This window comes from Meriones unguiculatus, chromosome 10 (assembly GCF_030254825.1).
Source record: "Meriones unguiculatus strain TT.TT164.6M chromosome 10, Bangor_MerUng_6.1, whole genome shotgun sequence".
Classification (NCBI taxonomy): Eukaryota; Metazoa; Chordata; class Mammalia; order Rodentia; family Muridae; genus Meriones; species Meriones unguiculatus.
Window position 1 is genome coordinate 117,619,438 of NC_083358.1, and position 23,856 is coordinate 117,643,293.

At 43.8% G+C, this 23,856-nt stretch overlaps 1 protein-coding gene across 3 annotated transcripts in view; it reads left to right on the forward strand.

Moving 5' to 3' along the window:
* The window catches only part of Ttc29 (tetratricopeptide repeat domain 29), a 187,679-nt gene that overhangs the window by 34,608 nt on the left and 129,215 nt on the right, over window positions 1-23,856 (forward strand). For all 3 annotated transcript variants that reach the window (XM_060393192.1, XM_060393193.1, XM_021649657.2), the window contains exon 5: window positions 1,814-1,999. In XM_060393192.1, the coding sequence (XP_060249175.1) occupies window positions 1,814-1,999 (186 nt within the window). The remainder of the gene's footprint in view (window positions 1-1,813; window positions 2,000-23,856) is intronic.

The following is a 23,856-nucleotide window of genomic DNA, read 5'->3' on the forward strand; positions in this document are numbered from 1 at the left end:
TATATCCCCTCTGAAAAGTTCCCAGAATTCCAAATGCCCAGTCACAGAAACCATCCACAGCTGGCAAAACCACGTCTCTGCTAGAGCAAGAGGCAAATCATAGTCAGCTGCTGCAAGTAATCTCATAGCCCCACGCCTGGGATTAGAAAGGAAAGACATTCTTATAATAGTTCTGTGTTAAAAAAAAACAAAACAGAATTCCAGAATTCTCACTATACTTAGTCTCTGATATAAATATGTGGACTTTGTCAATTAATGTTTTTAGTTCTATATTAGGACTTTGACTTTGTCATTTAACATCTTTAGGTCCACATTAGGAATTGTTGTTTTCATTGAAAAAGGCAAAAAAGAAAGTGCTAGAATTTGGCATTCTAATTTTTCCCCTCAACATTGGGACTGGAAAACACAAGAGCACTCATTAAGAAAGGCCAGTGCTGTCCATGGCCCTGTGCGCTTTCACTTGGGTCCTTTACACGGTCAGTAGGCGAGTCTTCCTATCCAGCAGCTGGCTTCTGTGGACCATGAAGACAGGAAAACAGCACACAGGAGCAGCCAAATCCTGGTTCTCAGTGTGAGTGCAGTGAGAGGGGGTCATCTATCCATGGGAAGCATTCTACACTGCAGAACTGACATGAAATAAACTTTTGATGAACTTTAGAATATGATTTAAATAAGAGAAATTAACTATTATAAATAAACCATTATGTTATTACAAAACAAACAAAACCCAACCCCCAGATTCTACTATCAGAACAAAACCCTGACATTTGTTTGATACATGCAAACAAAACCCAACCCCCAGATTCTACTATCAGAACAAAACCCTGACATTTGTTTGATACATGCAAAGTCTGTTGGACCCAAGTGCACTTTCACATGATAGGGGTTTTATGCAAAGTATAAACATGGAGAAAGATCTCCAGTTAAATAAGTTTGGAAGACTCCAGATTCGCTGGCACTGGGCTGGAGCACTCTGACCCTGCACTTATCAGAGCATTGTGTCTGCCTCGGTGTACTGTGTCATTTCACTACATGGAGAAAATTAGCAATAGTATTTCTCAAACTGACTTCACCAGTGAATCCCCTCTTTAAGGTAGAGACCGTAGCACCTGAATAATAAACCCACGGTGAGCGTTCATCTTTTGATGATGCCTGCTGGTGATTCACCACAGGAGAGCAGAGTGCTTAGAATGTGAAGAATTCAGATGTGGTTACAAAAATAAAATTAAAAAAAAAGTTCAACTAATAGGCAATCTTTAATAAGAAATCCTGGGAAAGTACCTAATTACAACTCATTACTTTAAAAAAAATTTCTGTGTATATAATGGCAAGGCTATTTTAAATTACAGCTCCATTCACTAAAACACAGAAAATATTTCCATACACATTTGTAAAAAGGAACGGAGATCTTTTACCCACTGGCATATGCACACAGGAACTCCGCTCAGTAATAGGTGTGTCGGTGTGTTTTGGAAAACACTTTCTGACATACCTGCTCTCCTACAGGGGAGAGCATCGCTAACAGATACTGTCTGCTTCTGTTGAATAACCAAGCCCTACCTCAACCAAACAAGTCTCCACTTCAACTGTGTCTGCGTTTTTGGAAATCATTCACTGCTTGTCTCATGCACACATCGTGATGATCGTGATGATTTTAGTCATTACAATAAATGGGTGTTGGCGTTAGATTTAACTTTCAAGACAGTTGGTCATGCATTTAAGAACAGTGCAGAAGTAATTCTCAGTCTCACGTTAAAGTGTCCTTAGCCGTGTTTCTGGCGCACTGACGTGTGTTCTTCTCTTCTTTGTAAAGAATACTATGATGATGTGTATGACAATTTGTACGCTCTGGCCTGTTACTTCGACAATGCTGAGGACAAATGGGTGAGGAATCACTTCTATGAACGCTGTTTTAATATTGCTCAGCTCATCAAATTCGATGGTGGGAAGAAGGAAGCAGAGGCACAGGCACATATGGGCCTACTTTTTGAAGAAGAAGGTGAGTGGGCATTCTCTGGAGATGTTTTGGGGTGCCCTGAGACCAAAACCAAGGTGAAAGGTAAGAAAAGGACCTGAATGTAAGGAGGCAAATTATTGCAGTCAACAAGCAAAAGCAAGTGCCCAAATGAGTCAGCTTCAGTGTTTCTTGAAGAATACTCCTTGTACAATTCTTTCCTGGCCCCCGCAGGAGCAGCTAGCCCAGAACAGCCAGTGTATTTTCCTTAATCATTCCCTCCTAGGTCACATGGTGCATCATTTTAAAATTTATTTTTAAATGTTTTCATTTATTACAATTTATTCACTTTGTATCCCAGCTGTAGCCTCCTCCCTCATCGCTCCCAATCCTGTCCTCCCTTCCTCTTCTCCTCTCATGTCCTTCCCCCAGTCCACTGATAGGGGAGGTCCTCCTCCCCTTCCCTCTGACCCCAGCCTATCAGATCTCATCAGGACTAGTGCATTGTCTTCCTCTGTGGTCTGGCAAGGCTGCTTCCCCCCCCACCCCAAGGGGAAGGTAATCAAAGAGCAGGCCACTGAATTCATGCCAGAGACAGTCCCTGTTCCCCTTACTTGGGGACCCACTTGGACACTGAGCTGCCATGGGCTACATCTATAGGTTCTAGGTTATCTCCATGAATGATCCTTGGTTGGAGGACGTTGGTTGGTTGGTCTCAGAAAAGACTCCTGGGCCCAGATTTTTGGTTCTGTTACTCTCCTTGTGGAGCTCTAGACCCTTCTAGGTCTTTTTATCTCCCCCTTCTTTCTTTCTGCACTCTGCCCAAAGATGGGCTATAAGTCTTAGCATCTACTTCAATACCCTGATCAGTAGAGTCTTTCAGAGGCCCTCTGTGGTAGGCTTCTGTCTTGTTCCTTGTTTCACCTTCTGCCCATGTCTATTCCATTTGCCTTTCTGACTGAGGATTGAGCATCTTATCCAGGGTCCTCCTTCTTGCTTAGCTTCTTTAGGTGTACAGATTTTAGTATGATTATCCTAATATCCACTTATAAGTGAGTATATATACCATGCATGTCTTTCTGCTTCTGGGATACATCACTCAGGATTATCTTTTCTAGATCCCACCATTTGCCTGCAAATTTCATGATTTCCTTGTCTTTAATTGCTGAGTATTATTCCATTGTGTAAATGTACCACAATTTCTGTATCCATTCCTCAGTTGAGGAACATCTGGGTTGTTTCCAGATTCTGGCTATTATGAATAAAGCTGCTAGGAACATGATTGAGCAAATGTCCTTGTTGTATACTTGAGCATATTTTGGATATATGCCTAGGAGTGGTATAGCTGGATCTTGAGGTAGCACTATTCCTAATTGTCTGAGAAAGTACCAGATTGATTTCCAAAGTGGTTGTACCAGTTTACATTCCCACCAGCAGTGGAGGAGGGTTCCCCTTTCTCCACATCCTCTCCAGCATGTGTTGTCACTTGAGTTTTTTATCTTAGCCATTCTGATGAGTGTAAGGTGAAATCTCAGGGTTGTTTTGATTTGCATTTCCTCTATGACTAAGGATGTTGAGCATTTAAGTGTTTCTCTGCCATTTGATATTCCTCTATTGAGAATTCTCTGTTTAGCTCTGTACTCCATTTTTTAAATTGGATCACCTGATTTGTTGCTGTTTAACTTCTTGAATTCTTTGTATATTCTGGATATTAGCCCTCTGTCAGATATAGGGTTGGTGAAGATCATTTCCCAGTCTGTAGGCTGTCGTTTTGTTCTGAGGACAGTGTCCTTCTCTTCACAGAAGCTTCTCAGCTTCATGAGGTCCCAGCATTTTTATATGTGTGGTGTGTTGGTGTCATTGTTGCTGTCATAGATACCCTCTTTGTCTGTTTTGCAATAGAATTTTCCCTTACAGAACTGCTTGGGAAAATGAAAGGTCTCCTTGTGAATTTGCTAATGCTCCTCCTCCCCAGAGCAGAGAGCAAAACTGTGTAAGTCAGATTCCACCTGGCTGTGGCTTTACAGTAATTGCTGAAAGAAATGCTTTGTTATACAAAACCTTGTATTTAGTGTTATAATAAAACAATCCAAAATCGAAAGTAAATATAAAAATGGTCACAGAGGTTTTTATATGATGATTGATCAAGGATTTCACATAGAAATCTAAGAAATGTATGAAAGGGTATGTGCAAACAATATACAAAAAAAGTATGTAGGTGAAGGTGAAAATATTTTATAAACCTGCTATTTGAACTCTCAGGTTCTTTGGGAAGGTGACCAAATTGAAATGTATGTAATATATTTTAAATAGTATATATTTTATATAAATTTTTTATATTTTATATAAACTTTGTGACTAAGATGATACAGGACTTTGAAACAAAATTAAATTAAAAACTAGTTTCTGCTCTCCAGGAAGCTACCGCTAAGTTGGGTTGTGCCCCAAAGCATGGTTGGCACCACAGAGTGGTCAGAGGCCAGGCAATGCAAACATCATGGGGGATGCTGGACAATGCCAGCCTGTGCTGCGAGAGCCTGTTGGCTGCATTCAAGGGGCGCATGGTGAAGTGGAGAGGTATTGATAAGGCGTGGATATTGCTGGCATTTAGACAGGTAAAAATAATGTGCCATACTCTGACAGAGGAACCAGAGCTCCCCCGGGAGCAGGAGGACCAGCCTGCTGTGAGGAGGGGCAGAGACAGCAGCGTCTGTAGTTTGAAGTCGAGCTCTGTATGTGTGCGGACAAGGAAAGGCCTGCGTCTAAGTCACCCCGAGACACCGGCTGTGGGAGGAAGGGATGTGGCCAAAACACTTCCACGGCGATGTGGCTCAGAAGAAGCAGAGAAAGGGGATTTAAGAAAATGGATTACACCATTCCATTACAATTACAGTTCATAATATCTCAAAATAGAGGATTCGTTAAATAAGCAAGTCTTTGCCACAGACTACATGTGGTCATGAGCTTACAACTGAGCAAATCTTACCCAATAATCAATGCACCAGTGCATTTATCAAATACTAGTCTAGGGCTTTGTGCCCAAAGCAACACAGTGAATAAGGCTGCAGCCTGGTCCTCAGGAGCTCAGCTGTTTCCAAATGTACAGTCCAGTATGTTGAGTAAATTCGCAGTTGAGTGACCAGTCTCCAGTCGTCTTGCTGACTAGATGAGTGTGCCCTCCTGGGCTTCAGAATCTCCGATTACCATATTTATCCATCACTGGCCTTACTGTTTCCGTTGGCCATTCATTCATGCCACAGCTCTGGGGAGTGGCCCTTCCCCCGATGTGAAGCGGCACAGCTCTGTGGTTGGTCATCTCATTTCAATGACAGACATGGGCTGGCCAAGATGCGTGTGGGGCATGTGATCCCAGTGGAGCTGCTGCAAGGAAACAGGCCTCTGCATCACTCACCCTGTGTCACCACAAAGTGTGCTTGTGTCTGTGGTAGAGTTAATGTTTATCTCTGAAATCCTTTAAAGTCTTTGCCTTTGAAGGTACACTAGAGTTGGTGTCTGTTCAGAACCACTTTTTCTCAGATCTAAAATTATGCGATCTGTGCCTTGGAACAGTGCCTGAACTCTAGAACTACATTGTAATTGCAGCATAAATAAACCTGCAAGCCTTGGTGCTGATTCTTGAGATTGAGGGCCCGGTGAGAACTATCTGAGCAGCTTCTGCAGCCTGGGGTAGAATTTTCACAAGAGAAGTAAACTCAGAGAGCGTCAGTGAACGCAGCTAGAATGGAGGAGCTCACCTGGCTATAGACCCCTGCTGAGGCCATGGTGGCGTTGCTTCCACTCCTCTGATCTGATTGGTGAAGACAGGCGAACGGAGGCCCCACAGCAGCATCTAGGCAGCAGCTGTGCTCTGGGCAGGTGGCAGCCTCCTGAGTCCATGGGTGCCCCATTCAAGTTTAGAGGATGTTAGCCAGCAGATGGCAACGGGCAGGCTGTCAGGGCCCAAGCAAGCAGGCTATGGTTCAGGGCCGGGCTCCAGCTCCCTTGGGGAACTGTAGAGCAAATGAGGAACAAAAGCAGATGCCATTGTCAGAGACTGGGCACATGGTTGCAGTCAGGGTTAATGTGCAGCCCACAGGCAAAAATGGGACCAGTTCTCACCCGGAGCCTCTTGGCCAAGTCAAATACAACAAAGAGACTCAAGTCCCCACTGCTGCTAAGGAAGGATGGCTGAGTATAAAGTGTGCCCTGGCTCCCATTGGCTGAGGGTGGGCAGGCCCACCCTCCAGTGGAAGAATCTGCAAACTCATGGCGGAGCAGCAGGCCTGGAGGAACTGGGTGCTGACTGACTCTTACAGCAGTCAATGGCTGCATCTGCTTTCAGAATCATGATCTTTTTTTAATTAAATTTTTATTTTTTAATATTAGTTACAGTTTATTAACTTTGTATCTCAGCTGTAGCCCCCTTCCTCATTCCCTCCCAATCCCACCCTCCCTCCTTCATCTCTTTCCTGCCCCTTTCCAAGTCCACTGATGGGGGAGGTCCTTCTCCCCTTCCATCTGACCCTAGCTTATCAGGTCTCATCAGGACTGGCTGCAATGTCCTCCTCTGTGGCCTAGCAAGGCTGCTTCTCCCTCAGAGGGGGGGTGTCAAAGAGCCCACCATTGAGTTCCTGTCAGAAATAGTCCCTGTTCCCCTTACTAGGGTACCCACTTGGATACTGAGTTACCATGGGCTACATCCGAGCAGGGGTTCTAGGTTATATCCATACATGGTCCTTGGTTGGAGACACAGTCTCAGAAAAGACCCCTGTGCCCAGATATATTTGGTCCTTGTGGAGCTCCTGTCCTCTCCAGGTCATACTAACTCCCCCTTCTTTCATATGATTCCCTGCACTCTGCGGAAGGTTTGGTTATGAGTCTCAGAATCTGCTTTGATACACTGCTAGGTAGAGTCTTTCAGAGGCCCTCTGTGGTAGGCTCCTGTCCTGTTACTTGTTTTCTCCTACATCCAATGTTCATCCCATTTGTCTTTCTAAGTGAGGATTGATCATCTTACTCCAGGTCCTCTTTCTTGTTTATCTTCTTTAGGTGGATAGATTTCAGTATATTTATCCTATCTTATAGGTCTAGTACCCACTTATAAGTGAGTATATACCGTGTGTCTTTCTCCTTCTGGGATACCTCACTCAGGATTATCTTTCCTAGACCCCATCATTTGCCTGAAAATTTCATGATTTCCTTTTTTTTAATTGCTGAGTAGTATTCCATTGCGTAAAAGTACCACAATTTCTCTATACATTCCTCCATTGATGGACATCTGGGTTGTTTCCAGGTTCTGGCTATTACGAATAAAGCTGCTACAAACATGGTTGAGCAAATGCCCATGTTGTATACTTGAGCATATTTTGGATATATGCCTAGGAGTGGTACAGCTGGGTCTTGAGGAAGCACTATTCCTAATTGTCTGAGAAAGCACCAGACTGATTTCCAAAGTGGTTGTACAAGTTTACATTCCCACCAGCAGTGGAGGAGGGTTCCCCTTTCTCCACAACCTCTCCAGCATGTGTTGTCACTTGAGGGTTTTTTTTTTTTTATCTTAGCCATTCTGATGGGTATAAGGTGAAATCTCAGGGTCGTTTTGATTTGCATCTCTCTGATGGCTAAGGACATTGAGCATCTCTTTAAGTGTTTCTCTGTCATTCTATATTCCTCTACAGAGAATTCTCTGTTTAGCTCCATACCCCATTCTTTAATTGGATTACTTGATTTATTGCTTTTTAACTTTATGTGTTCTTTATATATTATGGATATCTGACAGCCCTCCGTCAGATATAGGGTTGGTGAAGATCCTTTCCCAGTCTGTAGGCTGTCGTTTTGTTTTGATGACGGTGTCCTTTGCTTTACAGCTTTTCAGTTTCATGAGGTCCAATTTATTGATTGTTGCTCTTAGAGCCTGTGCTGTTGGTGTTCTGTTCAGGAACTTGTCTCCTGTGCCAATGAGTTTAAGGCTGTTCCCCACTTTTTCTTCTAACAGATTTAGAGTATCTGGTTTTATGCTGAGGTCTTTGATCCACTTGGACTTTAGTTTTGTGCAGGGTGATAAATATGGATCTATTTTCGTTTTTCTGCATGTAGACATCCAGTTGGACCAGCACCATTTGCTGAAGATGCTGTATTTTTTCCATTGAATGGTTTTGGCTTCTTTGTCAAAAATCAAGTATTTGTAGGTGTGTGGGTTTATTTCTGGGTCTTCTATTCGATTCCACTGATCCTCCTTTCTGTTTCTATGCCAGAACCATGCAGTTTTTATTACTATTTCTCTGTAGTACAGCTTGAGATCAGGGATGGAGATACCTCTAGACAATCTGTTGTTGCACAGGATTGTTTTGGAAATTCTGGGTTTTTTGTCTCTCCATATGAAGTTGAGAGTTTTTCTTTCAAGGTCTGTGAAGCAGAATCCTGATCTTTATTTGTAAGACTCTTACACAGCCAGGACACAGGGGCAAGGCGCATCCATACTGCATCTGGTAGGCCCTGCAGAAAGTACCCAGATACTAGAGCAAGAGGAGATGTGCTCATAGATTCTGAGGCAGTTCTTGAAGGACTAGAAGGACCCTGAGTTAGACCTGGGAGAGAGAAGATGTGACCACAGGGAAGGGCCAGCTCCTCCTTTTGGGTGGGCTGAGGCTCAGGACACAAAGCCAACTTGAACTTCCATCCCCAGCTTGGCAACACCAGCCTTTTCTCTGTCGTCACACAATGAATGGCCCTGCTTGCAGTTGCAGCAACACTACTGGTAGGGAGAGGGAGTGGGGGAGGTGCAAGCCCGCAGCATTGGTGAAGGAAACAGCTGCTCTTCCCATTTTCCACCACTGACTTAGTTACTGATCCAAGCCTGGCTTTTTGCCCACTAGACTAATTGCAAGAAGACTAGCTTGTTTCCATGGATCTGGGTAGAGACCAGCCTCTTTTTTGGTGGACTAGATTAAAAGGGTCAGCACCAGACAAGTTAACCTTCACCTCAGCCCACCTTGCATTTCCATGGCCTGTCTCTTCTCTCTTAGTTCCAGTGGGTGGCTTCCAAGGACCATTTCCTAGCATTCCATGATTCAGTCCATTTCACCCCAGACTCAAGATCAGCTACTGACTGATGTAGGAGGCAAGAAGGGCAATTCTCTTGAGTGACAAATGTTGAGTCACTCTGGTTTACACAGAGATAAGCCAGGGAAACTCTCGGAAAAAGAGCTCAGGAAGGCATGTTTTCCTCTCCAGAAGGCTGACTGCCATGATGTCGGCAAAGAGATTGAATTAAGGGTGATTGGACTTTGCAACATTGACCCCAAATTCTTCCAGTGACTGGGAAACTTTGGAAGAATGAGAGAGCCTTCATGCCTGGCTCACTTCAGTTCAAATCCTGGAACTGATTGCTGACTGCCAGTCTGACAGATGGAGGCCAGACATCTGCAGGACCATTATGAAAACCTACCAGGATGACCACCAGCTCATGCAGGAGCAGAAGTCAGGTCTTTCAGTGGTGGGGAGAGCATGCCACTAACAGTCTGTCCCTCCACCATTTTGATTCCATGGAGAAGATGTAGAACTGCCACTCTCACCTATACCTGTATGCTGATGGTGAGAGACGACTCATCATCTGTCTGTTTTTAATGTGTGTGTGTGTGCGTGTGTGTGTGCATGTGTGTGTGCATGTGTGTGTGCATGTGTGTGTGCGTGTGCGTGGGGGGGGGGCTGCGCATATGTGTGGGGCCATAAACACACGAGTGTTGAAGTAAGCACTGGGTGTTGTTCCTTGGTTTGGAGACAGTGGCTCTCACTGGCCTGGAACTTGCTCGTTAGGCTACAGTGACTAGCCAGCAGGACTGGGATGCACCTGTCTCTGGCTCCACAATGCTGACATCACACGCATGTACCACTATACTCAGCTTTGTTTTTCATGTGTATGTGTGTGCGTGGTATGTGTGCATGTGGGGGGGGGGTTGTATTTGTATACACACATATTTGTGTCTGAGCTCGATGTCAAGTATTCACCTCAATTATTCTTGAACCCAGAACTCACCAATTCAGCTAGTCTAGCTAGCCCTCCTACCCCAGTGATGCCCTGTCTCTGCCTTCCCAGCATGAGGTTAAGGAGGGCCTCCATGGGTACCACACATTTGCGTGAATACTGGAGCGATCTTCCCACTTGGGTGGCCCTCAGTTTACCCACTCAGCTATCTCCCCAGGACCCAGAACAACTTTTTCACCTGAGTTCTGGGGATCCAAGTCAAATCCTCAAGCTTGTATGGCAAGCATTTTACTGACTAAGCCATCCCTCAGCCTCCCATTCATTAAAGATCCTGAGGAATAAAAAATTGAATTAAAATTCAATTAAGGAATGTCCCCACTGTGATTCTTTTTTATCACAAATTTTATTAGGGGCAGGGTGGTTCAACTTCCTGTCATTAAAGTACCTATCACACCCTGGGTGATTTCCATCAGTCAGTCAGTCCCAGGTAACTTCCTTCAGTCAGTCAGTCAGTCAATCAGTCAGTCAGCCAGCCATCCAGCCAGTCAGATTCTCTCTCTCTCTCTCTTCCTCCTCCCTCAGTTTCTCTCTTTCTGCCTCTCTCCCTCCTTTCTTTCTCTTTTTTCCTCTCCCTCCCTTTTCCTCCTCTCTCACACACAAAGAATTCTACGCTGGCTGCCAGCCTTGACCTCCTGGTGACTCCTGAGAGGCATTGACCCCTGAAGTCACATTATCCGTGGACACTTGTCACACAGTTTGGGCAATTCAGCTGACCCTAGTTTGGACTCTCGTGCAGAAGAGTGCTGTGTGTGCCTGGGCAGACAGTTAGCTTGCTGGGACAGCTGTCCTGCTAGTGAGAGGCCATGGTAAAGTTTCTAGCAGCGCCTTACTCCTGCTGCATCCCTAAGAGAGGGCCCACTGAGGCAGGGAGGACAATGCAGGCTCAGACCCCTCTATTTTATAGGCTGTTGTGTGATTCAGGAAGTGTCTTTATCCTCCTGGTATACTCAGGACCCAACACAGTAGCAACTGGACATGGCAGAGCCTTGATGCAAGCCAGCTGAGCACTCAGGACCTTCTGCTCCCCTGCATGACTGGAAGGGGCAGGAGGACTGTGGACAGGAGCTGGCATCTAGATAGCAAGACTGGCAATGGAGGCTTCAGAGTTGGGAAAACGCCAACCTCTCGTTGCCCCGAGAGAATGATTGGGTCATTGTCAGTTAGGGTCAGTTGTCCCTAGCACCCACCTGATGGCTTTGCATGGAGCCTCCAAAGGACTGTGACTTTTCAGAGACGCTAACTAGAGGGGTCAGTTCTTGGCATGTTGATCTTTGCATCCTAGATCTGGAAATTCTGCTTAAAGACTGCTTTCCTGAAAGAGAGTAATTACCACAATGTAAATGTGCATCTGTGATGTCTATATCAGACCTGAATAAGGTCTCAAACTGCAAAAGGAAGACTAAGAGTGAAGGCAGTGAGACTACCATCAACGGGGAGTCTCTGGGGAAGACTACACCATAGTGGGGACGAGGGCAAAGGTCAGAATTATCTCAGGAAACCTTTATTGGCCCTAAAATTATCTTAAAACTGAAAATAAAATAGCTTTCCTGCTCTAGTAAAAATTAATAAGGACAGATACATATTTTGATAACTCATTGGAAGTTATAGAATAGTTTATAAAGAGAGATAGCCACCTACATGCAAAGAGAAAGCACAGACTGCACTGAGGCGGAGAGTAAGCCAGGCTGTTTTCTCACTTCAGCAACAAGTACCAGAAGGCAACAGACTAGACTGTGTACAGTTTGGTGGGAGGAAAGGGAGAGCATGTGCTGTGAAGCCTGAGAAGTGTGAGCGAGGGAGGGGCACGCAGACCATGTCCAGCTCTCCCATGAATCCAAGCGGAAGCAGAGGTGGTGGCCCTGGCTTAAATCCCCGTGGACAGGGTTTCTCTCTGTGATTGTGGTCTAAAACCAAACAGATCAAAATGAAGACCTCAAGTCGAGGGACAGTCTCAGGCAAGAGAACTAGCCATAAACGCTCAAACCGAGCAACTGGAAAGCTATATTTACTAAAAAGAAATTAAATGGTTTTAGTAAATGATACATAAAATTAAGTATGATAATAAAATAATTTTATTTTTTTCTCTTTCTGGTTTTCCATCTTTACCAAACATTTAAAAGCAGTGTTGATTACTCCTCTATCTTATTTAATTTTAACAAGACATACTTATTATTGTCCTTACCAAAGTGCAAAATGATTTTTAAATCTTTTTAAACAAGTGTCTATGAAAAGGAGGATATAAAGTACAAATGGGAAATGTAAGCATTGGCTTTCTTTTTCTTACTTATTCTAGCCCTGGATTTAGTCTAGCAAATAAAGCAGAAAACCTTTGAATATTACCAAAATGAGCTGAAGCATTCGAATATAGTTTTATTTATTCATTGAGAAACTATACATGTACAATGTGTTTTGATTATACCCATCCCTCAAACTAATCCGGATTACCCCCATTGGTTCTCCCTCCCAAATTCATGGCCTTCTCTTCCTTTTTAAATAAACCACTGAGTCCATTTTGTGTTGCCTGCATAGCTGTGGGACAATGAACCAGCACCCACACCTTCAGAGAAAAATGACTCTTCCTCTTCCAGTAGCCACCAACTGCCAGTAATTCCTCAGGTGGGATGGAACCTCATGAGCTTCTCCTTCAAACAGAATCACTCATCTGTTTCAAAGGTTCACTGCCAGCAACTGTGTAAGCCCAGTTAACACAAGGGCTGAGGGAGCAGCTCAGTGGGTAAAGTGCCTGCAGTCCAAGCAGGAAGACCCGAGTTTTCAGATACTCGGCACCTGTGCAAAAGCTGGGTCACACGAATGTGTAACCCCATCACTGGGGGAGATAGACACAGAGATGGGCAGAGGCCCGGGGTGCCCTGGGCAGCCAGCACGGCTGAACGGATGAGCTTGAAGCTGAGTGAGAGACTCTCAAAAAACTACGTGGAGGTTGATTAAGAATCAACCAATTCACTCAGTGCTGACCTATGACCTCCGCATGCACAGGTATCCTCATACAAACACATGCATGTACCACTATGTGCGCACACACACACCAAAAACTCAGGTTATCCTGAATTTCACAGACAAAAGGATACAAGTCATTAGATATGATCCCTGACACATCTTACATTATGTCAGCTCTAATTTATTTTAAAATAAAATTGTACGAGAAGCATTTTTAAATGAATGACAAAGACTAGGTGGCATACATGGCTGCGTTTTTATTGTAGAGAAAGGATGAGGAGAGCCTTTACTGAGAGGTGATGTGCCCTCTCTTGCCAAGAGTAGGCTTCTTCAGGAGAAAAGGGAGCTGAGAGCGCGTGTGTGCTAAGACTGCTTGGGGAGCAGGGCTTCGATGCATCCTCGGTGCCGACATCCTGGGGATTCAGCTTGTGGAGTTGTTTTATAACCTTTCTGAAGAGATTGATTTCATGTGTATGTATAAGTGCCACATGCATGCCTGGTGCCTGTAGAGTCTAGAAAATGACATCAGATCCTGTGGGACCAGAGGTAAAGATGGCTGTGAGCCAGCTTAAGGGTGTCGGTCCTACACAAGCCGAGCACTCTTAACTGGCGAGCCACATTTCCAGCATCTCAGGAATTAATTAGCCTCCAGGCTCCGTAGACAGCCCACTCAAGCTGTCCTGTTCAAAGCTGCTCCCTGTGCTCCGCAGAGTTCAGAGGTCACACCTTCTAAAGACTGAATCTAGAGTGCACAAGAGTTCAGAATCTCACCAACCAGATCCATCATTCTACCTCTTTCTAGAAGTAGAGCGAGAAGAAAAAAAGCCCCTTTCCCCCATGAGACTAGAGAAAGCAGTAGAATTCACTCCACCAGAAACAGAATTGTAAAATTTAACATGTGACCTTTTAAAATGCTTTTTAAAGACCCAATTCAAATGCATTAAACAAAAGCAGAAACTATTTTAAAAAAGCATAACCATGAATCAATGGTCTTAGGTAAAGGACATTTACAAATTAGTGTGAAAAGCCACTAAATATGAACCAGAATTAAGAGAATAACTGAAAGAAAACCATTGAATTTAACCAAATAAAAAACAAGGAAAGGTAATGTTCATATTTTTATTCTTTAATTTGTATGTGTGTGTATGAGTATATTTGCACCATGAGCATATATGCCTAATGAGGGAGGCTGTGTTGAGCACCCTGAAGGTGGGGTCACACACGTGTGAGTTGGTGTGGTGCTGGGAACACAGCTGGGTTCTTTGCTAGAGCAGTAGGCACTCTTAACCACTGGGCCATCTGTCCAGCCCCAACATTCTACGTTTTAAAAAGTAAATCATGCAAAAACTTTAATGGCATGTTAAAAAAAAATAATTTGTAGGACTGGAGGAATGAGTAGGGGTTCAGGGTATGCTATGTGCTCTTCTGGCCTCTGCTGACACATGGCACATGTCCACAAAGATCTTCATACACATAAATAAAAATTTGAAAATAAATTCCAGAACGTCAAAAGTAAGAGAACCACAAAGAAGTTAATATAAAACTTCCTCCCCACTCCTCATGAAAATGCTTTTCTCTCCCCAGTAAACAAATAAGGCAGCTCTTTACTATGGACGTTTACAAACAGGTTTTTCCATGTCCATAGACATCAGAGCGAGTTAAGGGCGGAGACTGTGTGCTGCAGCCCCCACTTTAGCGACAAGGGCGTCAGTACAGTGCTGACCTGTAACTTAGCGCTTTCAGTCAGTGAGTGGAGCGTCCAGGGAGAAGCTCAACTTAAAGCTTCCACCGCTGGCTTCACCTTTAGTCTGATGCCACGTGAGAACAGGATCAGGCAGTCACCAACTCCGGCCTCCATGTATGGGCCGTCGGGTTTTCATTGATGCTCTCAAATGACTACTTCGCGTGTTTGTATGAATGTACACATGCCACAGCGCATGTGTGGAGGTCAGAGGGCGACTCAGAAGAGCTGGCTCTCCCCTGCCTACCTGTGGGCCCATGTAACCAGGCTTCCTGGCAAGTGCCTTTACCTCTAACCCTCTAACCGTTGCTTTTATTTCACATTTTCATCTGATAAAATTTAAGTCCTTTCAGAGTCAGCCTTTCTTTGCTATGCGATGACCGTTCAGTTCACACGGAATTCATGTTTCCGGCAGCTTGGCCTCACGCTTCCCTACTTCCTGTTTGGACTGGACCTCTCATAGTTCTTCAGTCTCCACGGTTATGTCTTAAAACCTTTTATCTTTTTTTTATAGCGTCTCTGAGAATTTTCATCTGGCTAGTTTAGCTCTAACTGAAAAACAGCACACACACACACACACACACACACAGCAACCAGTTCTACCCCTGCAAAGCGAGCTCTCCATCATCCTGCTTCAGGACCCTTCTCTGGAGGCCTCCCCAGTTGAGATCTTGTATATGTGAAGGGTTTTAAATCCTCTCAACAGCGCTTACATCTCTATTAATTTTTAATAAAATGAAAGAGAAAATAAAATACCACACTAAAAACTGATATATCCTTTGCATGTCTTTTAGTTATTAAGGCTGTTTTTCTAATAAACTGGCAAATGTTATCCCATGACAAATAACGAATTACAATGAAATTTCTATCAATTTTGATGTGACGTCTTTGGTTATATTAAATGCTTATATTTTTACCTTATTTTTAATAAAGAACTGAATACCATGATAATCAACTTCACTTCAAATGTTAAAGAATAAAAATAAAATTACATTTATAACAGAATATATAATAAAATAAAAAGCCAAATGCTAGGAAGGGATTATTTATATGAGACACTAAAGAGTTTCGGAAAGTCATTTTGTGTTGTCTTAGATACTATTCAATTGATCACTACCCACACAGCTGTATTATGTGGCATGTCTAAAATGAGCATCCCATCCTTCATGTGCACTGAGTAGATTCTTGACAGATTGCTTTTCCCTGAAGTAATATCTTTTGTTACTTAAAGAAATCCTTGTCACTTTGCTGTTGTGGTTTTCTGCCACAGCAAAGTACTGTTAACAAGTTGGGCTAAACAACAGAAACGGGTGAGCTCAGGTTTTTAGAAGTTTGGAGTCCAAAATCAAGATGACCCCAGAGTTTGGTTCCTTCTGAGATCTGTGAGGGAAGGCCTGTTTCAGGCTCCTCTGGTAGCCCTGGGCATTCTTTAGTTTATTGACTGGGCTGTAGCTTCATATCATTTTCTCTTCATATGTGGCTTTCTTTGTGTCCACATCCCTCCTCCCATTTCTAAATAGTCATGCTGAACTCAGGCTTCCTGTGCCTCCTCAGAACTGGACAAAGACCATTGTGATTATGATCAGCGTCGTGTCATAGTCACAGGCCCTGAGGTTTAAGCACTGTTGGAGGCTTGGGCACAGCCTGTGGTGCTACTGGGACATGGCAGGACCTTTAGGAGGAGGGTTTCGTAGAGGAAGTGAGGTTGTTTAGGCATGTTCAGGCCAACTCTGGCCTCTTCCTCTGTATCTTTGCTTCCTGTGTCATGAGATGAGCAGTTTTGCTTTAAGAAGCCCCCTTGCCTTGATGTTCTATCGTGTCACAGAACTCAAAGCAAGAAGCCCACTGACCATACATGGAAGCCTGCTCCAATCTTCTATCGTGTCCCAGAACGCAAAACAAAGCACAAACTGAAACATGGAGCTAGAACAGCCTTTCCTTCTTCTAAGTTTACTTTTTCAGCTCTTTCATCACAGTGACAAAAATCTAACACAGACCCATAACAAATATGACTTTAAAAGTCTTGTGACATGATGAAAACATCATCAGTGCACACTGGAGTTGTTCTCCTGTAGCAATGCAGCTGTGAGAGTGCTCGGCATCAGCCCTAGAGAGGCAGGGCAGCTTTGACATTTTGTGCAAGTATTCTTTGAAAGATTCATTATTGTGTAGTGTGTGTGTGTGTGTGTGTGTGTGTGTGCGCGCATTGGATCCCTGGAGCTGGAGTTAGAGACAGTGTTAGCCATCTTGTGTGGGTGCTGGGAACTGAACTCAGGTCTCCTGGAAGAACAGTAAGTACTCTTCACAATAGAACCATCTCTCCAACCCTCTTTATGCCTCTGCTGACTGTCAAAGATGACTATTCAAGTATTATTTTGAGAGTAAACAGGATTGGTGACGTGTCTGCTGCTCTGTCCGTGACATTCCCTTTTATAAGGTGGCTTCCCTGCCTGTCCCCTGGTGAGCCACTCAATGACTGGCCGTGAAGGTTCTGGAGTCAACCAGCACCAGGCCTCAAACCCAGCTCTATTTGAAATGTGGGAAAATCTTCAGAGAAACAATAGAAATCAGAGGACAACAGCTGGAGACAGGGCCTGCAGAGACCTTGCTCTCCAGCTCTCCATGCATAATGTCCCATAGATTGTCTAGCACTGTTGGTCCCGCAGGGATCAAACTTTGTGCCTGTTGGTTGGCGCAGCCCTGGGTCCCTGCTTCCCCCAGCCCTGTTCTGCTCTTTGCTTCTGGACGTTTGGCTGGTTTGAGTCCTTGTGTACACAGAATTGCAGCTTCTGTTCTTCTGTGACTGGCACACTTCCTGTGGTATGATGTCCTCAGGGTTCATGCTCACAGTTGCCTTCAGTTTTAATCCTTAATGATATTAACTGACAACTAAAGCCACCGGGGCCAGGATGGGAACCCGTGTCTTCAGATAACAGGCTCAGTGTTCCTTCCTTGCCCTCTACCACCTCCCTGTGCAAATGTTCAAAGGTGATGTTGCAAATAGCCCTCTAGGTTTATTTTGTCCTTGATTTCCGCTTATAAAATTATAATAAGAAAAGGTGTCTGAAAGAGGACAGGCCCAGATAGAGTTAAGAACGTAAATGGTTTATCTCACTTTTCATGTCCTCTTTCATTTACTGGCTGGTCAAACAATCTGTCTTCTTGCTTCCGTGCTCAGCCTTCACCCATCCCTGGAATCCTGTGTAGTGTTGGTAAATATGCCATGCCACAGTAGGCCCTAGAGGTAAACTGACCCATTCCTCAGTCCACACTGCCCTCCATATATCCAGATGGCACATTATAAGAGTGGTGTTTTAAGAAGCTAAAGAGATAGGTCAGTGTCAGGAACACTTGTTGCTCTTTCAGAGAACCTAGGCTTGGTTCCCAGCACTCAAACGATGATTCACAACCCTTCAAAGTTCCAGTTGATGCCCTCTTTTGACCTCTGCAGACACTGCGTCCATATGGTACAGACACATGCATGCAAGCAAAGCACTTGTACACAAGATAAATGAATCTCCAATTTTTTTCATTTTAAATTTTTTTTATAAAACCATCACTACCCTGATATCAAAATCACACAAAGAGCCAACAAAAATTGTAGAACAATATTCCTTTATGTTCTTAGATGAAAATATTCTCTTTTTCCTTACAATTTATTCACTTTGTGTCCCAGCTGTAGCCTCCTCCCTCATCTCCTCCCAATCCCACCCTCCCCTCCCTCTTTTCCACCTATGCTCCTCCCCAGTCCACTGATAGAGGAGGACCTCCATCTGACCCTAGCTTATTAGGTCTCATCAGGACTGGCTGCATTGTCTTCCTCTGTGGCCTAGTAAGGCTACCTCCTCTATAGGGAGGTGATCAAAGAGTTCATGTCAGAAACAGCCCCTGTTCCCCTTACTAGGGAACCCATTTGGAGACTGAGCTGCCATGGGCTACATCTGTACAGGAGTTCTAGGTCATCTCCATGCATGGTCCTTGATTGGAGTATCGGTTTCTGCAAAGACCCCTGGGCCCAGATTTTTTTACTCCGTTGGTCTCCTTGTGGAGCTCCTGTCCCCTCCAGGTCTTTCTATCTCCCCCTTTTTTCATAAGATTCTCTGCACTCTGCCCAAAGTTTGGCTATGAGTCTCGGCATCTACTTCAATAGCCTGATCAGTAGAGTCTTTCAGAGGTCTCTGTGGTAGGCTACTGTCCTATTCCCTGTTTTCTCCTGCTTCTGATGTCTATCCCATTTGCCCTTCTGAATGAAGATTGAGTAACTTCCCTAGGGTCCTCCTTCTTGCTCCCTCAACTGAGGAATGGCTACAGAAATTGTGGTACATTTACACAACAGAATACTACTCAGCAATTAAAAACAAGGAAATCATTAAGTTGGCAGGCAAATGGATGGAACTAGAAAAGATCATCCTGAGTGAGAAAAGTGAGGAATCCCAGAAGCAGAAGGCACACACTTATAAGTGGATAGTAGACATATAATATAGGATAAACATACTAAAATCTGTACCCCTAAATCTCAAATTTTTAAAAGTTGTTCTTTGTGAAAGCTAGATCTCTATGAATTAATACAGCATAGACCCTTTCCTGAACTCAGAACAGGGGAAACTGGACTGGGGTGGATACGTTGACTGAATGAATGCAAAGAGGAGATGATATGAGGACACTCCGTGGGAGGAGCGAATCCGTCTTCAGATGCCTGGCAGGGTGGGAAACCTTATGTGCACTGTGCATGTGGAGAAGGGGCCCAAGCACTCCACGTAAGAAGTACATCGCCGAAGATGTTGTGGCGGTTTGGTTTCCTAGGGAAGGCCCAGACAATTGACTAAGGAGTGAGGTCACAGAGGAATCAGCCGCTAAAGTAATCTGAATAATTGTGAAGTGCCATTTAGCGCTTTTTAAAATTAAACAAAGAAAAAACGGGCATTATCCCTTGAAGTACCACATGTGTGTGTTGATGATGGTGCTGAAATGGTTTGGGAACGTAATATACCAACATCCAGCCTTTCACAACGCTGTTATGAAAACACACAGCTGAAAGCAACCCTTAGAAAATAATGAGGATCAGCAGCAAACTACATTCACTGTGCAAAAGAAAATATAAATAGGTATAGAAAAGAACAGAGTGAAATGGAGCAAAATAAGTAGATTTCGAGTGATGGATGGTGTCGTTGTTAGCAATATTTTAAGATTTTTCCCCCAAGACTTTTAGTTTTGTTGATATGTTTTTGCACAATGTGCTTTTGTAGAAGCTGATTTTCTGTTTTATTGAGCCCTGTTCTCAAAGTTCCTCTGTATCTTGAGTCACAGATAAGATAATTGTCACCATGTGACATAAGATAATTGCCCAGAACACAAGGAGTCCTCAGGACTCAAGGCCTTTGAGGTTAGAATCAGGCAAGTCACTGGTAAACTCGCATGACCTGGCCATCCGAAGTAGAGTGCCGTGTTTTTCTAAGTCCTAGTGTTTCATTCATGTGCCAACAGTGGCAAGAACAACAGCGTCTGTGTTATTTGCTGTTAATAGATTGTTGACAAGCGTTGTAGGAATACTGGGGCATTTGAAAGACTTTATTCTCCATCTAAATGGCCATCAATTTTAAAATTTGTTATAGTGAAGCCTCCCTTACAAACAAGATGTTGCAAGAGAAAACAGCTCTTAGAGTGACAAAGGCCTTTTACCAAAGTGTTAGTCTTGAAAACATGAATGTAGCCATCAGCACTGCAGGTATCTGAAGGAGGGTGGGAAAGCAAATGAAAAAAATAACTCCCAGAATACCTTGCGAAGTTCTGAGTAGGTTTTCCTGTCCGTGTAACTGAGTCCTAGCCACAACCATTGAACAACTAAACCAGTTCCTGGAGAATTTCCCTTTCTTCTTTATAGTTAAAACAAATAAACCCCAGGACTTGAGATAGAGGGCAGATGTCGGAGTGCTTGCCTAGCATGCATGAAGCCCTGAGTTCACCCAAATACGTAAATAAATACGTCCACACATCTGTTTCTAAACCTCTTTTGAAAGTACATCCTAAGTACCTTCTGGAGGAAAGTTGTCCCAGAAAAGCCTCTGTGTCCTGGTGAGAAGGTGTGACAAGGCACAGAGCCATGCAGACCAGCATGTGAAATGAGCCCTGGAGATGCCAGACTACCAGAGACCCAGAGCGGGGCCCCAACAGAGCTTGTCTAAAACCCTGCCCTGGGATGGCTGTGGCACTGCCAGACTCACGACTGTCAGCTTCAGTTCTGCCATCAAACCATGGGAACTAACTGGCAGTGATCCACCTTGGAACTAATTTCCAAGATCCACCTGAGCAGACCCTGTGGAAACTGAGGCACTGAGAAGTTCCATAAATATAAATGCAGTGACTCAAACTTTTATAAAGAAATGGAAAGGATTCTCACTGCTGCTTCCATACAGACTAATTGTCCCCTTTCTGGGTCATGTCAGTTTATTATCCTTATACTCTGTGTACACACACATAGGACCTTACAGTATTTAATGAAGAGATTCTTTTTAAGTATTGATAGCCAAGAAAAAAATTATACAATGTTTGATCTGTGTTAAAGAATCAAAGTCCGAGATCTTTGAATGGAACTTAGAATAAAAATGTAATTAGGTTACATCCCTGAAGTCTGATATATCTTTAAACAAGACTGCAAATGAAACTTTATTAAAGCTTCAAATAAATTATTTCATTGCTTTTTTTAAATTCATTTTCTTCCCATTTCCCTTTCATGTCTGTGTTACTGACATTGTGGCTTGTATTTTACCTGCCTTTTTCAAGGTGTTTTAATTATTTACTGCTTAATGAGTAGCACAGAGGAGAAGCCCCGCCTGGTTCAGAGGTGCTGGCTCTGCAGCAGGGTTCTCTGAAAGCTGTGCAAGGAGGACTCGGCTGGCTCGCCAAGCCCGCAGCAATCTGTGCAGAGGGTAACTGCTCTGGGCCAGTGTTTCTCTGCAGCTGAGGAGCATCCCCCAACCTGGGTCTGCACAGGACCACAAACACTTTCCAATAACTGTCTTCAACAGCTTCTCAATGGGACAAGGGACCCTGTTCCATATCAAAGAAAAGAAAAGAAAAGAAAAGAAAAGAAAAGAAAAGAAAAGAAAAGAAAAAGAAAAGAGAGAGGGGGAAGGAGGGAAGCAGAGAGGAGGTGGGAAGGGATAAGGGAAGAGAGGAAAGGGAGAAAGGGGACGAGGAAAACTAAAAATAAACAAATAAATTAAGACACAGACAACATTGTACCAAGTTTCTAGGCTTCTGTGACGTGCAGGTGTCAGCTTGGGGCTGAACACAATTCCTCAGCAAGAGCTGCAGCTCAACTGAGCCAGGCTAGTGCAGAACAGAGCTCAGCAGCATCTGAAAAGGGGGTGATTGCACCCTGATTCTGAAGCTCAAACCTGGAATCAAGCACGTGCCCTGTCTTCCACACTGGCCTTGCCCATGAGCAGCAAGTAGGGCAGTCAGAAAGGTTGTAGCTCCAAGGATGCTATTGCCTCAGGCCACAGGAGGGGAGAGGGAGGAAGAGAGAGGAAGGAAGATGTGGAGGGAGAAGGAGAAAGAGAGGGAAGGAGAAGAGAACACGTCATGACAGTCATTTACTTCTGCGGCTGGCAGCTATTAAGTGTTCAAGTACTATGGTTTATCTCCTTCTTGCTCACCTAAGCAGAAGATTTTCAGCTGGTTGGTTGGTTTTCCCTTTGTAACATCCCGACTGGCATGTTCACCATCCACCTAAATGAGGTTGTGGAGGAGAGGGCTCACCCTCTTCCCCTCTTCTCACTTTCGTGTTGATAATGAGTCTGGCAGACAGCCCTCGTCTTTCTCTTTGCTCATAGAAACACATTCAAGTCAGGCTGCATGTAGTTTATTTAAAGTCGTGAGCAATATGGATTGCAAATAAGAGTGATGCTGCTAAAACTACAAAATACTGCCCATTAGTGCTAAAGTCAATATGGGACGCCTGTCTGCCAACTTGTATGCCTAGAGACACTTTTTACTTAGGATGTTTGAGTATTTGGGCCTGTAGCACAGTAATAGCCCAGTATGCAGAAACTCATGGGTTAAATTCCTAGGTTTTTTTTTAAAGGACTTAAAAATTGTAATAGGGATTTTTAAATAAGGTAAAAACATGAATGTAAAATAATATCTTGCATAAAGAAAATTTGAAATTCTACAAGGTTTGCTAAGGAGAAGCATTAATATCACATATATAAATTTTACAAATGTTTTACCTTTGTTTTCAAGATGGAGTCTCATGTAGCCCAGGCTGACCTCAAACTCACTACGTAGCTAAAGATGTCTTTGAACTCTTGACCCTCTCCAGGACTAGAATTACAGCTCTGTACCTCCACAGCAGGATTTTATGGTACTAGAGGCTGAACCCAATGTTTGATATCTTTTTATTTTTTTTAAATTTTTGAGACAATCTGATATCGTCAGCTTATAAATTTTTAAGAGCAAAGAAAATGTATTAGTCAGAATTCCTACAGCTGTGACAGTTCAAATGGTTTCGTCTCAGGTCATGGCTGCAGAAGTTTCTCTGCTTCGGGTCTGAGGTGAGGTTGAACCTCATGCTAGAGAGGAAGGAGAACAGGGTAGCTCACTTCAAGAAAGCCAGGAAGCATAGACAAAGACAATAGGGACCAAGAGCAAGATGTATCTTTCCACTGACCCCCAGGGACTTACTTCTCCCAATTAGACCCTGCTTCCAAATAATAATATCATATTATGAATCCGCCAAGAGATCAATCCTTTGATTAGGACGGATCCCAAAGTATCTCTCCCCCAAAGCCAATAATTAGTAATTTAAGCACGCCTTAGGAAAGGGGAGAAGCCCTTCACATCCAACCCATAACCTAAAAGCCCAGACTTAGAAACCAGCTGTTAGCATTTAGCAGCTACACGTGTCCACTGACTACAGCTGGGCTACCTAAATATGGAAACAGCAGCCGTTGACTTCCCCCAGGGGCCTGGAGGTCAAGGCAGGCCTCACCCTAACCCAGTTTTGCCATCATAATAATGACGTGAGTCTCCCTCCAGCTCAGTCTCCAACACCCACCCACACACATACACATCAAGACACACAGAGACAGGCACACATACACACACACAACATACAGAGACCCACAGACACACACACAAAGACATACATACATGGAC